At 29.7% G+C, this 11,791-nt stretch overlaps 2 protein-coding genes across 7 annotated transcripts; both read left to right on the forward strand.

Moving 5' to 3' along the window:
- Positions 1–972: 972 nt before the first annotated feature.
- On the forward strand, positions 973–5,785 carry LOC149883928 (uncharacterized). 2 transcript variants are annotated; one of them, XM_090097072.1, is made up of 2 exons: positions 973–1,088; positions 1,497–5,785. In XM_090097072.1, exon 2 carries the CDS (start codon positions 3,918–3,920, stop codon positions 4,863–4,865), a length of 948 nt encoding a protein of 315 aa, XP_089953198.1. In that variant the 5' UTR covers positions 973–1,088; positions 1,497–3,917; the 3' UTR covers positions 4,866–5,785. The 2 variants fall into 2 exon arrangements, with proteins under 2 accessions (XP_089953198.1, XP_089953197.1); XM_090097071.1 differs by lacking the exon at positions 973–1,088 and adding an exon at positions 1,279–1,324.
- Positions 5,786–5,942: 157 nt separating this feature from the next.
- On the forward strand, positions 5,943–10,724 carry LOC145188966 (uncharacterized). 5 transcript variants are annotated; one of them, XR_016455376.1, is made up of 9 exons: positions 5,943–6,301; positions 6,541–6,651; positions 7,126–7,206; positions 7,327–7,407; positions 7,519–7,632; positions 8,839–9,005; positions 9,102–9,254; positions 9,739–9,849; positions 10,039–10,724. XR_016455376.1 is itself a non-coding variant. In XM_090097073.1 (8 exons), the coding sequence occupies exons 3-8, from the start codon at positions 7,140–7,142 to the stop codon at positions 10,425–10,427; spliced, it is 915 nt and encodes a 304-aa protein (XP_089953199.1). In that variant the 5' UTR covers positions 5,943–6,301; positions 6,541–6,651; positions 7,126–7,139; the 3' UTR covers positions 10,428–10,724. The 5 variants fall into 5 exon arrangements, 4 of the variants coding, with proteins under 4 accessions (XP_089953199.1, XP_089953202.1, XP_089953201.1 ...); XM_090097073.1 differs by lacking the exon at positions 8,839–9,005; XM_090097076.1 differs by lacking the exon at positions 8,839–9,005 and having other exon boundaries at positions 7,327–7,402.
- Positions 10,725–11,791: the final 1,067 nt, after the last annotated feature.

Consider the following 11,791-nt stretch of genomic DNA (forward strand, 5'->3'; position numbering starts at 1 on the left):
GAAGGCTTTATCAACGAAGTTTTTAGCCACATTTGTGAAAATTATTGTACTTCAAGTGCGCTCTCAACTTATTAAATCTGGGATGGTTAAGTAGAGAAAAAAACAAATTAAGTCTCCCTGTGATTTTAAGTAAAAAAAGTTATAGAAGTGACGCCCATGGGCTTAGCTTTTACTCACAAGCCCTTCCCACAGGAACACCAAAAGTAAAGTAGGTTATCCCAAATTTGGCCACACAGTTATAAATTCCTGGATCCGCTCCTGTAAATACATACATACATACATACATACATACATACATACATACATACATACATACATACATACATACATACATACATACATACATACATACATACATACATACATACATACATACATACATACATATTTATTTAATATTACATTAGAAAAAGTGTAAAATAAAAACATAAATACTGTAAAGACAAAAATTCCAGCTTAAATTGATTTAATTATGACTTCGGAATTCTAAATACCAAAATTCCTAATGCCCCTCATCCCTAAAACAGATGAGTCAATATTTATTTGAACTCAAATCTCTAAATAGTAAATAATTTTTTTAAATTTATATTCATTGGAATTTTTTTATTTATAGCTTAAAAACATTTTCCAGGGGTAACTCTTATTAAATCTTAATCCTGGCAGTGGCCTACTACATCAGTATTAACCCCAATATAGTCTTTCTTGCCGAGAAGTAAACAAGAATTTTCTTCATTTTCATAAAACTCTTTTATTATTTTACTAACAGAGTTTACTGATTCATATAGCCTTTGAACTTTAACTTTGACTCTACCCAGTCGGCACAACTCGGCGATATGTTACGCGTGGTTTCTGTTACGTGTTTAAAACCCGCTAAAACATAGAGAATAACACGTTTCAAGAGTCGGTTTTCAATCCGAGAAATAAACTTGCTCTTTTTACCGAAACACCAATTATAATTGTGATGTAGTGCAGCAGATTAGCATAACAATTGTGCAAGAGTGGATAAAAGCATGAAACATTTTTTAGATGTAGAAAATAAGTATCCAATGCATTTAAGATATGGTGGCACGTCCAGTTTTACCAAAAAGGTATGGTAAATGAGTTTGAGAAAGATAAAGAATAATTACGTCACTTTTCACGGAATATTTCTTTTTAGTGACAAAATTTTTAATAAAGTACCGTATAATTACCGCATAGTCTAAATTTATCCAATCATATTGCACTTTTTATAAAAGATTAAAAAAAAACGATTAAATTACAAATCACATCACAAATAACATATAAAAGTTTTGAAAAATAGATAAACAATATTTATCGATTAAAAGTAAGTTTACAGTTATTTTTTATAATGTGTTGATATATATATATATATATATATATATATATATATATATATATATATATATATATATATATATATATATATTATTCCTGGGCCTCTATACATATATATTGTGGTCAAGCGATATATTGTTGCACATCCTATTTTTATGGAGAATGAGGTTTTCAACAGACCCAATCCGATTGACTGGGCAAAGTGTATTTTCTGCCAAAGTACCTCTGCAAACAAGTTGATTTGCCCCGCTTATTTTAAGTGTTCGGATTGTTTGACAAGTTAAAAAATCGCTTGCCGAAATCTTACCACAATTTGTGCTGGGTGATTTGCTACCGCCTGGATTTTATATTCAACGATTAGATGAAGGCAGTGGCTTTGAAAGTACTTTGATTGCGAACAAAGCTAAGTGGCATAAACCCTGCAGAGTTTTTTACAATTCCACTGAACTCAATCGAGCAGCTAAACGTTTTTGTTGCGCATCCCTAGCTGCAGAGGGTGAATCCTTATTAAATGAACCCCAGGCACTTAATGTTGAGCACAGTTCATTCAGGCGATCAAATTCAAGTGATATGAGAAAATCAAATTTGGTTTACGCACAACCGGTTTGTTTTATTTGTGATACTAGTGAGTCAAAAGACTCATTGCGCAGCATCTGTACCACAAATCTGGATATTAAAGTCCGCGAGTGTGCTATTACCTTGGGTGATTCTACATTATTGACCAAGTTGAGAGATACAGATTTAATTGCTCAAGACGCTAAGTGTCACACTAAGTGTCTCAATGACCTGTACGAAAAAAAACGTGCTTTTAATAGACGCATGCGTGCTGAAACGCAGCAAGTAGAAGATAAAGTTGGCTGTGAACATGGTGTTGTTTTGCTTATTTGATCGTTTACATTGAAGAAACAAGATCAGAAATGTTATCACACCCATCTTCAAACTAGCTGATCTAGCTAGACTATATGCTTGTCCTAACTAACTGAAAATAGGCTACATACACCAACTTAGCGTATGCATAGCACACGTTTGAAAGAAAAACTACAAGCCCGTTTTCCTAACATGCATGCACAACAGGAAGGTTGAGATGTTTTACTTATTTTGAATTGTGACATTACACGCCGCTGTAAATGTGTTCGTAACAGCTTAAAATGTACTGCTCTTTGCAGTTGTCAAGGAGAGTGTACCAGAGATTGAAATGTAACAATGTATAGACTAATATTAACTAATATGCTTATTAAAAGTTATTTTGGCTTCTTAGCTGCTTTAAACTTTTTTATTGAGTAACAAGTTTTTTAGAAATATTTATTTAAATAATTAAGAATTTTTTTAAAAAAAAAAAAGCAGGGGGGTATTTCTTGGGCAAGAGGGCAGTGCCCAAGCCCCTTTCCCACTCATTAGTGCATATACGATCAATGTATACTTTGAATGATCTACCATCCCTTAAATTTTAGCCAAGATTAGTTTAGCGGATTAAAATTTAATAAGGTTTTTATAAATCTAAGATGGCGGTAACTGCCATCATGAATTTAAGAGAGTTCTGATCATGCTATGCTTTGCCACCATATCTTAAAATGATCAGCATAATTTTTTGAGTTATTGGTGAAAATTTCATGCTTTTATCCACTTTTGCACAATTTTAGTCATTTTTAATGCTAATCTGCTGCACTAATGTATTTAATAGAATATTCTGCTTTTATGGATGGTTTCACCGTTGCAGAATCGTAGAATGATTTTGTAACAGGTTTTTGTAATGGTTGTGAACCAGTAATAAAAACACGCGAATATTTAAAAGTTGATTTACGCGCGGAAGCAATTAAGGAAAGTGGATACAGACGTAGTTTTCCTAAAATTCTATAAATATAGATTTAGCGGTTTTTTTTATGAACTTATTTGAGGCATTTTTAAAAGTATAAATTCAAGGCGAAACTTTTGAAGAGCAGAGTTTTCAATGAGTAAAGAAGATTTAAAATTGCAAAGTTGTGTTCCCTGCAAGAAAGCTACAGCTGCTTTATTTTATATTTTCTTGAAGGTTCAACAGTATACTTAGAGTACATTTTGGGAAATATTTGTCAGAAAATATGTTATTACATATATATTTATGTGTTAAGTAATTACAGTTTTTTTTTTATGTATTAGACTTTAATGTTTCTGGTTTTCGTACATTTGTTGCCTAATGTAGATTTTAGACCAAGCCTATGCAATATTTTAGAAATATATCTATATTTCTGGTAAATATTTTTTTGTTGTTGTTGCTATAATGTACATTAGTTTGTTGCATGTAAGCAATAAATTGTTGAATGTTATAACAGTAGTTGGATGTTAATATATTCTCAATAATATGGTAATATGTGTATATCGGTAATATGGCAATATTATAGATAATATGATAACATGCATATTATCAAATTATTGATGTTTTAGCAATTAATTGATGATCATCTTTAAAAATTATCTAAAATTATTTTTTTTTGTTTCCTATATTTATATTTTTTCTAATAATTAGGCTTTTTTCTTTTTTTTCTTTTAACATTTTATAAGTTTTAGTAATTAATGCTGTAAAATTAGCAATTAATTTAACAAAAATGAAGAGAGCAAATTCAGCATCATATATGAAAGAATATATGAAAAAATACCGAGCAGCTTTTGCTGGAAATTTATCTTCATCAAGTTCTCATTCTCAATCTGATTTCTCAGAAGAAATGTCAGAGGATAGTGAGAGTAATATTTCAAAGTGTTCACACAATGATTCCCCTATGATAACTTTAAATTCAAGTAGTCATTCTCATTTTGATTCCTTGGAAGAATTTGATCCTTTTGAAAGTTCAAGCTCAGAAAATGAAGATAGATGTTTAATTAAGCAAACTGTGCATGAATTTTTATCGGATCTTACCAAATGGGCAGTAAAATGCAAACTCCAAAGAGAGCATTTTGATGAGTTGTTAAACTTGATACGAATTAGTGGTCGTTTTCATCAAGAAGACATCCCAAAAGATTCTCGCACTTTACTATGTACGCCTTGTAATGTTAATGTTGTTGATAAATGTAATGGAAAATATGTTTACCTTGGATTACGAAAGGGTATTTTATCAATTTTTCAAAGAAGCATTAAAGAAATCAGGTCTGTTGAAGTGGACATTAATATTGACGGCTTACCTGTACATAAGTCATCAAATTTACAATTTTGGCCAATTTTATGTAGAGTGGTTGGTTTAATTGACCAGCCATTTGTGGTTGCTTTGTACAGTGGTAATTATAAGCCGTCTCATCTTGATCAATTTCTAAGTGACTTTGTTAATGAAGCTAACTTTATGCACCAGCATGGAATTTCTATTAATAATATTGAATTGCCATTTCGTGTTCGCTCATTTATTTGTGATGCACCTGTGCGAGCATTTATTAAATGTGTAGCAGGACACACTGCAAAGTTTGGTTGTGAAAGATGCACAGTAGAGGCAACATCAGAAAATCATAGAATAGTTTATTTAAAAACTGATGGAAAATTGAGAACTGATATAGAATTTCGTAAATGATGTTATCCAAATCACAAACTCTCTGATAGTCCTCTTCTTCTGTTAAATGGAATTGACATCATTAAAGATTTTCGATTAGATTCTATGCACCTTGTTTTTTTAGGTGTTTGTAGACGATTCTTATGTTTTTTAAAATCTGGCCCTAGAAATGTCTGGCTTAGTTTTGGCAACATAGAATCTATTTCAAAAAATTTACTTAACATATCAGAGTGTACACTTTCACAGTTTGCAAGGTGTCCTCGCAGTTTATTACAACTTGAAAGATGGAAAGCTACAGAATTCAGACAATTTGTTTTGTATACTGGAATGGTGGTTTTAAAAAACAAAATTTCAAAGGATCTGTATGACCTTTTTTTGGCATTTTCAATTGCAATTAAAATTTTGCATATTGAAAATTTTACTAGAAGAAACAGTTTGCTTCCTTTTACCCAAGACCTTCTTGAAACTTTTGTTGCAAACAGCAAGGTTCTCTGTGGTCAGTCATTTGTGACTTATAATGTACACAACTTACTTCATATTGCTGATGATGTGAAATACTTCTCTTGTACTTTAGCACATATTTCTTGTTTTCCATTTGAAAATTATTTGCAGCATTTGAAGCGTATAGTACAGGGAGCCAAAAACAATCCTGTTGTTTCAGCAGTGAGACGAATCGAAGAACATGCAATTTCAAATGTTATTAACTGTCATAAAGAGTATAAAAAAGTTAAAATATCACTTACAGAAAAGAGATAAGTTTTTTATTGATGTAACTGGCAACTATTGTGAAACAATTAGTTTTAATGGAAATGGTGAAAGCCAGCTTTTAATTTGCAAAATAGTTCATCCAAAAAAACTGAAATCATTTTTTGATCAGCCGATTAATAGTAGGGAGCTTGGTATTCTTTACTGCTCAGATATTGAAAAACAAAAAAGAAAAATTGTGAAAATGAAAAGATGTGATGTTGCACAGAAGTTGTATGCCATGAAATATCTTCAAAATGGAATTATTTTTGTGCCAGTTGAATCCGTTATAGACTAGATGCTTGTCTAATTGAACTTTTGAACCAAAAATTCATTATTATTTGCATTTTGTAAATTAATTATTTGACATGTTTTAGTGTATATGTAAAATTATTCATTTTATATAAGTTCATACAATTGTTTATAATTCATCATTGATAATTAATTGTTCAGTAAAATTCATATGTTAAGTTTTAAATATTTAACATTTTGTTTTAGAATGACCAATATAAATAGATATTGCATTGCAATTTGGAAAGAAGGTCAGATTGAAATTGAAGATATTGTTCCTTGCTGTTGGATTGATACAATAGAAAATGTTTTATATTATCCAAAACAGTCACCAAAACCTGTGAAAGAACTAATTAAAGCATGTGCCCCTCCTCAAATATCATGGTTTAGTTTTCAGCTTCTAAAATTAAAGCAAACAAGTTGTAAGAAACTTTGTTCTTTAATTATTTCACAATATCCTTTAAAAAGTTACCAATATTTAGAAACTTAATTTAAGTTTGTATTTTAGTTTACACATATGTAAGTACATTATGCAATTTAATAAGGTTGTTTTTAGGTAAGTAATTATTTTAAATAAGGCTTACTTAATTATCTGTTGCATAGTTTCAAATAAATAGCATATTTTCATGGCTATATAGTAAGAGTAATATTTACATCTTAGATTCATTAGAAGAACTATCAAAAGTTTTAACAGCTGGTTTAAATGAAAAAGAAGAAAATACTGAGAAACTTGTATGAGAAAAAAGGCCAAATCGTGATATCAATTTCATATGTGAGTTCAAAACTTATTTTCATTTTCTTTTTGAACATTTGTGCCCACAGCTTGGGTTAGAAGTTTTTTTTCTAAAGTAACTCTGTTATGTTCATATGAAATCTTAATACATTATGTTTTGCTGTCCAATTTATTTAAGCAATTTATTTAATATATATTTATTCAGTTTATAAAAGCTATATAAGTAAAATTAAGTTAAATTAAATTTTCTTTTAAAAGTTTTACACTTATAGAATTGTTTAAATATTGGTAGTATAGTTACTTATCGATAATTACACTACTGGTAGGTGGAGCCTATTAACTTTGAATGGAGCTTGTTAACTTAGAAATAATCTTGATAGTAATATAAAACTGTAGAAAAATAAAGCATCAATTTATTTGTCCTTATGACTTTATATTATAAAATAATATATTAAATGATTAATTGTACAAGTTTAGTTAACATTTAAGGTTAAATTTTTTTTTATTCAAAAGATGATTCATCTGATATGACAGAGCATGATGAGCATAATGAATCAGCTCAAGTTTATGATGACAAACAAGATGTTCTTCAAAGTACAATAATTTATTTCATTATTAATTATGCAGTGCTGTATTTAATTTAAATGTACTAGTTCACATGTTTTATGTAAAAGTTATTTGAAAGATAAAATTGGAAATTTATGTTTTTTTTAGATGAAGCAAAGCTGCGTCGATATCCTAACTGTGATATATCAAATGGCCATTCTCAACCATTATTGAGAGCAAAAAGGTCTAGTAATAATTTGTTGCAAAATGTTTTCTGTAAACAATTTAACTGTCTGTCATTCTATTTTTCTAATTTCAAAAATAGTATATAAATGTTAAATGGGTTTTTTATTTTCTTAGAAGATACAAAAGTGAGTAAACAATATAAAAGTTCTGGTATCAGACAAAGCCAGCAAGAAACCATCATTCACAGTGGATCTGATGACAACAATGATAGTGTTTTTGTTGATAAAGGTAGGGATCTATTAAAAAAGCAGATTACTGCTAGTGACATACATTAGCACAGGTGAAATATATGCATTAGGATTTTTAAATGTGCACAGACATGAAAGTGTTAAATAGACACTATGATAAAATGTATTTCAATTCTTATTTTATACATGATTTGAATAAATTTTTATTAAAATGGTATATATACCAAGATTTTAATTGATTAAGCATGCCAAGGCCCATTGTTGGTCAACATAAAGGTAGATTTAGGCAATGAAAAGTATCAGAAAAACTTTCAGTTTCACTTTCTACTGTAAATAGAGTGATTGTACAGTTTACCAGAGAGGGGAAGGAAATGCACATCAACACAGTCAAGTTGTCCTGGGACTTCTGACAGACCATTGCATCTTTTTAAGGCCTCAGACATAGCAACATAACCTGGTGTCAGTCCCAGAACAGCTGCCTGGTATTTTTATAAACTAGGCTACTATGGCAGAGCTGCATGAAAGAAGCCACTTTTTTGTCCACCCAATATCAAATGAAGAAAGGATAAGGTTTGTGAATAGACTTTGACATCAAAAGATTGCAGTCACAGTTTCCATATTTCAGGAAGGACTTCTTCCAATAATCTCAAGTGGATGATTACTTATTTATGAAAGATGGAGCAACATGATTCCTTATTTATGGAAGATGGAGCACCTTGTTACACTGCCAAAGCGACTCAAAAATGGTTAAATCAAAATGAGATTAAGAAACTGCCATGGCCGAGTCAATCACCTGATATAAACACTATTGAACACCTCTGGGCCATATTAGACTGGAAACTTCACAAAAAGAATAAAAAGCCATCATCACAGACAGATTATTTAAGTTTTTTGCATGAAGTATGGCAAGAAATTCCTCAAGATGATATTTGTGAATTTATTTCTAGCATGCCTAAAAGGGTTCTAGCATTGAAAAATGCAAACAGGATGTCAACTAAGTATAACTTATTCAAGTTGTAATCATTTTTAAAAAATATTATTGTATCATTTACCATTTTCAATAAAAATTTTGGTTTATTGAGTGTCTATTCAATTCTGTCATGTATGTATGTATGTATGTATGTATGTATGTATGTATGTATGTATGTATGTATGTATGTATGTATGTATGTATGTATGTATGTATGTATGTATGTATGTACGCATGCATGCATGCATGTATGTATGTAAATGTATTTTAAACCAGGATATGTGCATTTTAATGAGCAACAAAACATAATTGAGATGGACTCTAGTCAACTGGTAAATTTTTCTACATTTTTAAAGAAAAAGCCAATGAGAGAAGATTTAACTGCTGGTTTGACTGCTGATAAAAATACTTGTATTAAAGCTCTAGCTTCCATATCTGGAAAAGTGAATATTTATTTGTATTTAATAAAAAAGCTAATAAAATGAAAAAATTACTTTGATATTTCGGGTGATTATGTTCTGGTAAATTTAATCTTTTAGGAGACGAACTGGCACCACATAATCTTGGTGATGATAAAGTTTTCTATCAAAAACTTCGGAAACTAAATAAAGATGATGATAGTTTTTTTGTTGATAAAAGTAAGGGGCTATCAACAAAGCAGACCGCATCTAGTGACGTTAACATGAGCACAGGTGAGATATGTGTGCATTAGGATTTTTAAATGTATATATTAATATATATATGTTATGTATTTGATATATATATATGTGTATGTATTTGATATATATATATATATATGTGTGTGTATGTATTTGATATATATATGTGTGTGTATGTACTTTATATTTGTGTATATGTGTGTATGTATTTTATATATATATACATGTATGTATGTATGTATGTATGTATGTATGTATGTATGTATGTATGTATGTATGTATGTATGTATGTATGTATGTATGTATGCATGTATGCATGTATGCATGTATGCATGTATGCATGTATGCATGTATGCATGTATGCATGTATGCATGTATGCATGTATGCATGTATGCATGTATGCATGTATGCATGTATGTGTGTGTGTGTGTGTGTGTGTGTGTGTGTGTGTGTGTGTGTGTGTGTGTGTGTGTGTGTGTGTATATATATATATATATTTGTTGTATCATAAACCAGGATATGTGCACTTTCACAAACACCAAAACATAATTGGGATGGATTCCAGTCAACCGGTAAAGATTTCTACAATTTCAAAGAAACATCCAACAAGAGAGGATTTGTTTGCTGGTACGACTGCTAATAAAATATACTTGTCGTGAATCTCTAGTTAATGTTTATGCAAAAAAATATATATATATTTATTGTTAAATTTTATCTTTAGTTAAAAAATGCATTTCTTTAGATAAAGCAATACGAAACAATAGAAAACGATCTTATTTTTGTTATTTATTATAAAACTTGTCTTTTCTCTACTAGAGAAAGGCGAGTCATCAAAAAAAAATACCAATAAAGGAGGTCGACCGAAAAATCCGACTAACGAAATTTATCCAATGGATGATGCCACATTCCAGCGCAAAATGATTATGTCGCAATATGATATGAAAAAGAAAATAAGCACAATCGAGAAAACTGTCAATATTGCTGTTGGTCTATTGCAACAGTTTTTAGATAAAGATGTGCATGAAGTGACATTTGAACAGGTTTCATCAACAAACGAGTTAGTAAAATTTGAAAACCGCCTTGAGGACAATGTAATAAGAGAAAAGTTAAAAAGAAAATTTGATGCAATTGGAACTGTTTGTAAGGATGCAAAAGCGCATTGTTATGCAGTTTTAGATTCTATCATGACGGAAGTAGTACAATAAAAAATTAACCTAATGTATGGTAACCATGTGCCAAACAAGCAGTATACTGATCATTTGTCATTAACACACGACTTACCTTTGATTTTGTCGACAATTTTAATGTCTTTAGTGTCATGGAAGGTTCCTGAAAAACAGTTAAAAACTTATTTGAGTGAAAGGTTAAAGCAAGGAATGAAAAGAGCAGTTGCTTCCAAAAGAGACTGAATTATTCGTTTTCTTCTATTTGCCGTTTTTTAAATTTAGATATATGCATGTATCTTTATAATTTTTTTTTTTGAAGTAAAATTTTTGAAGAAATATAGCTGCGTTAATTTTTTGGTTTGGAGAAAATAAAGAAAAGTAGAATTATGTTATAAATATAATCTAGTAAATAATGAAAGGAACATTAATGTTCCTTTTTTTATGATAATTTATTTTCTTTACTATAATATAGTAAGTTGCACGTTGAAAATGATAATCTTAAACGAACAAGTTATTCTAATAAATTAAAATGATTTTAAAAGTTTCCTTGATTGAAACTTTATTATAAACACGTGACAGAATTAGTAAAACTCACGTAAAATCTACGTATTTTTAATTACGCTTAACCCGTCTCGTACACGTGTTTGATCAAGATTTAAGTTCCAAACTGAAACTTCAATTAATACGTGCTTGAAACCTTATAAGACACGTATTTAAAACCTCAATAAACACACTTCATAAAAGACGTGTCAAACACCAGTAAAATTCCCGTGAAATCTCCGTGTTCTTGGTTTACGCCTGGATCGTGACGAATACGTGTTTATAAGGGTTTTAATTCCGAAATTGAAACTAGATGTGCCGACTGGGAGGTATCAGAAAATTTTAATGACTATTTTAATTAAACCCAAAAAATGTCGATTTCCATCAATGGCAATTTTTAACCATCTATATATTTTTCCTGTTAAACAATAAATGAAGATTTTTTAAATTTTAACTCTACTTTTATGTTAGAGATTATAGTTCTAAAAATATATATAGTTTATTATACATCAGAAAAAAGTTATAATGGCATAAAAGTAGCATTTTTTTTCAATTTAATGAAAATTGTTCCACTTTTGTGTGCTGATTTTTTTTCTTCTGAAATCAAATAAATAAGCTGCACCTTGTTTTTTATTTAGACTAAGTTACATTTATTTAGTAAATAAAAAATATGCATTTATTATATCACAGAAAAAGGTTATAAACGTTATAAAATGCCAAAAATACAGTTTTTGAAAAATTATGCTTCCATTGCAAATCTTTAAATGCCTCAGCTAAGTGCGTGATGCTATTTCCGTAAATGTTCATATGTATAACATATAGAAAAAACATATACATTTAATTCACAGTTTTCTGTAAATTAA

The sequence above is a fragment of the Hydra viridissima genome, unplaced genomic scaffold (assembly GCF_058129835.1).
Source record: "Hydra viridissima isolate aposymbiotic clone 2 unplaced genomic scaffold, HvirCarnegie_v1 scaffold_9, whole genome shotgun sequence".
In the NCBI taxonomy this organism is placed as follows: domain Eukaryota; kingdom Metazoa; phylum Cnidaria; class Hydrozoa; order Anthoathecata; family Hydridae; genus Hydra; species Hydra viridissima.

Bases quoted from the DNA above. Each gene is read 5' to 3' on its own strand.
- LOC149883928 (XM_090097072.1), top strand. From the start codon at position 3,918: ATGAAGAGAGCAAATTCAGCATCATATATGAAAGAATATATGAAAAAA.
- LOC145188966 (XM_090097073.1), top strand. From the start codon at position 7,140: ATGACAGAGCATGATGAGCATAATGAATCAGCTCAAGTTTATGATGAC. The intron at 7,207-7,326 runs GTACAATAATTT...TGTTTTTTTTAG, and splicing joins CAAACAAGATGTTCTTCAAA to ATGAAGCAAAGCTGCGTCGA. The intron at 9,850-10,038 runs GTACGACTGCTA...TTTCTCTACTAG, and splicing joins AAGAGAGGATTTGTTTGCTG to AGAAAGGCGAGTCATCAAAA.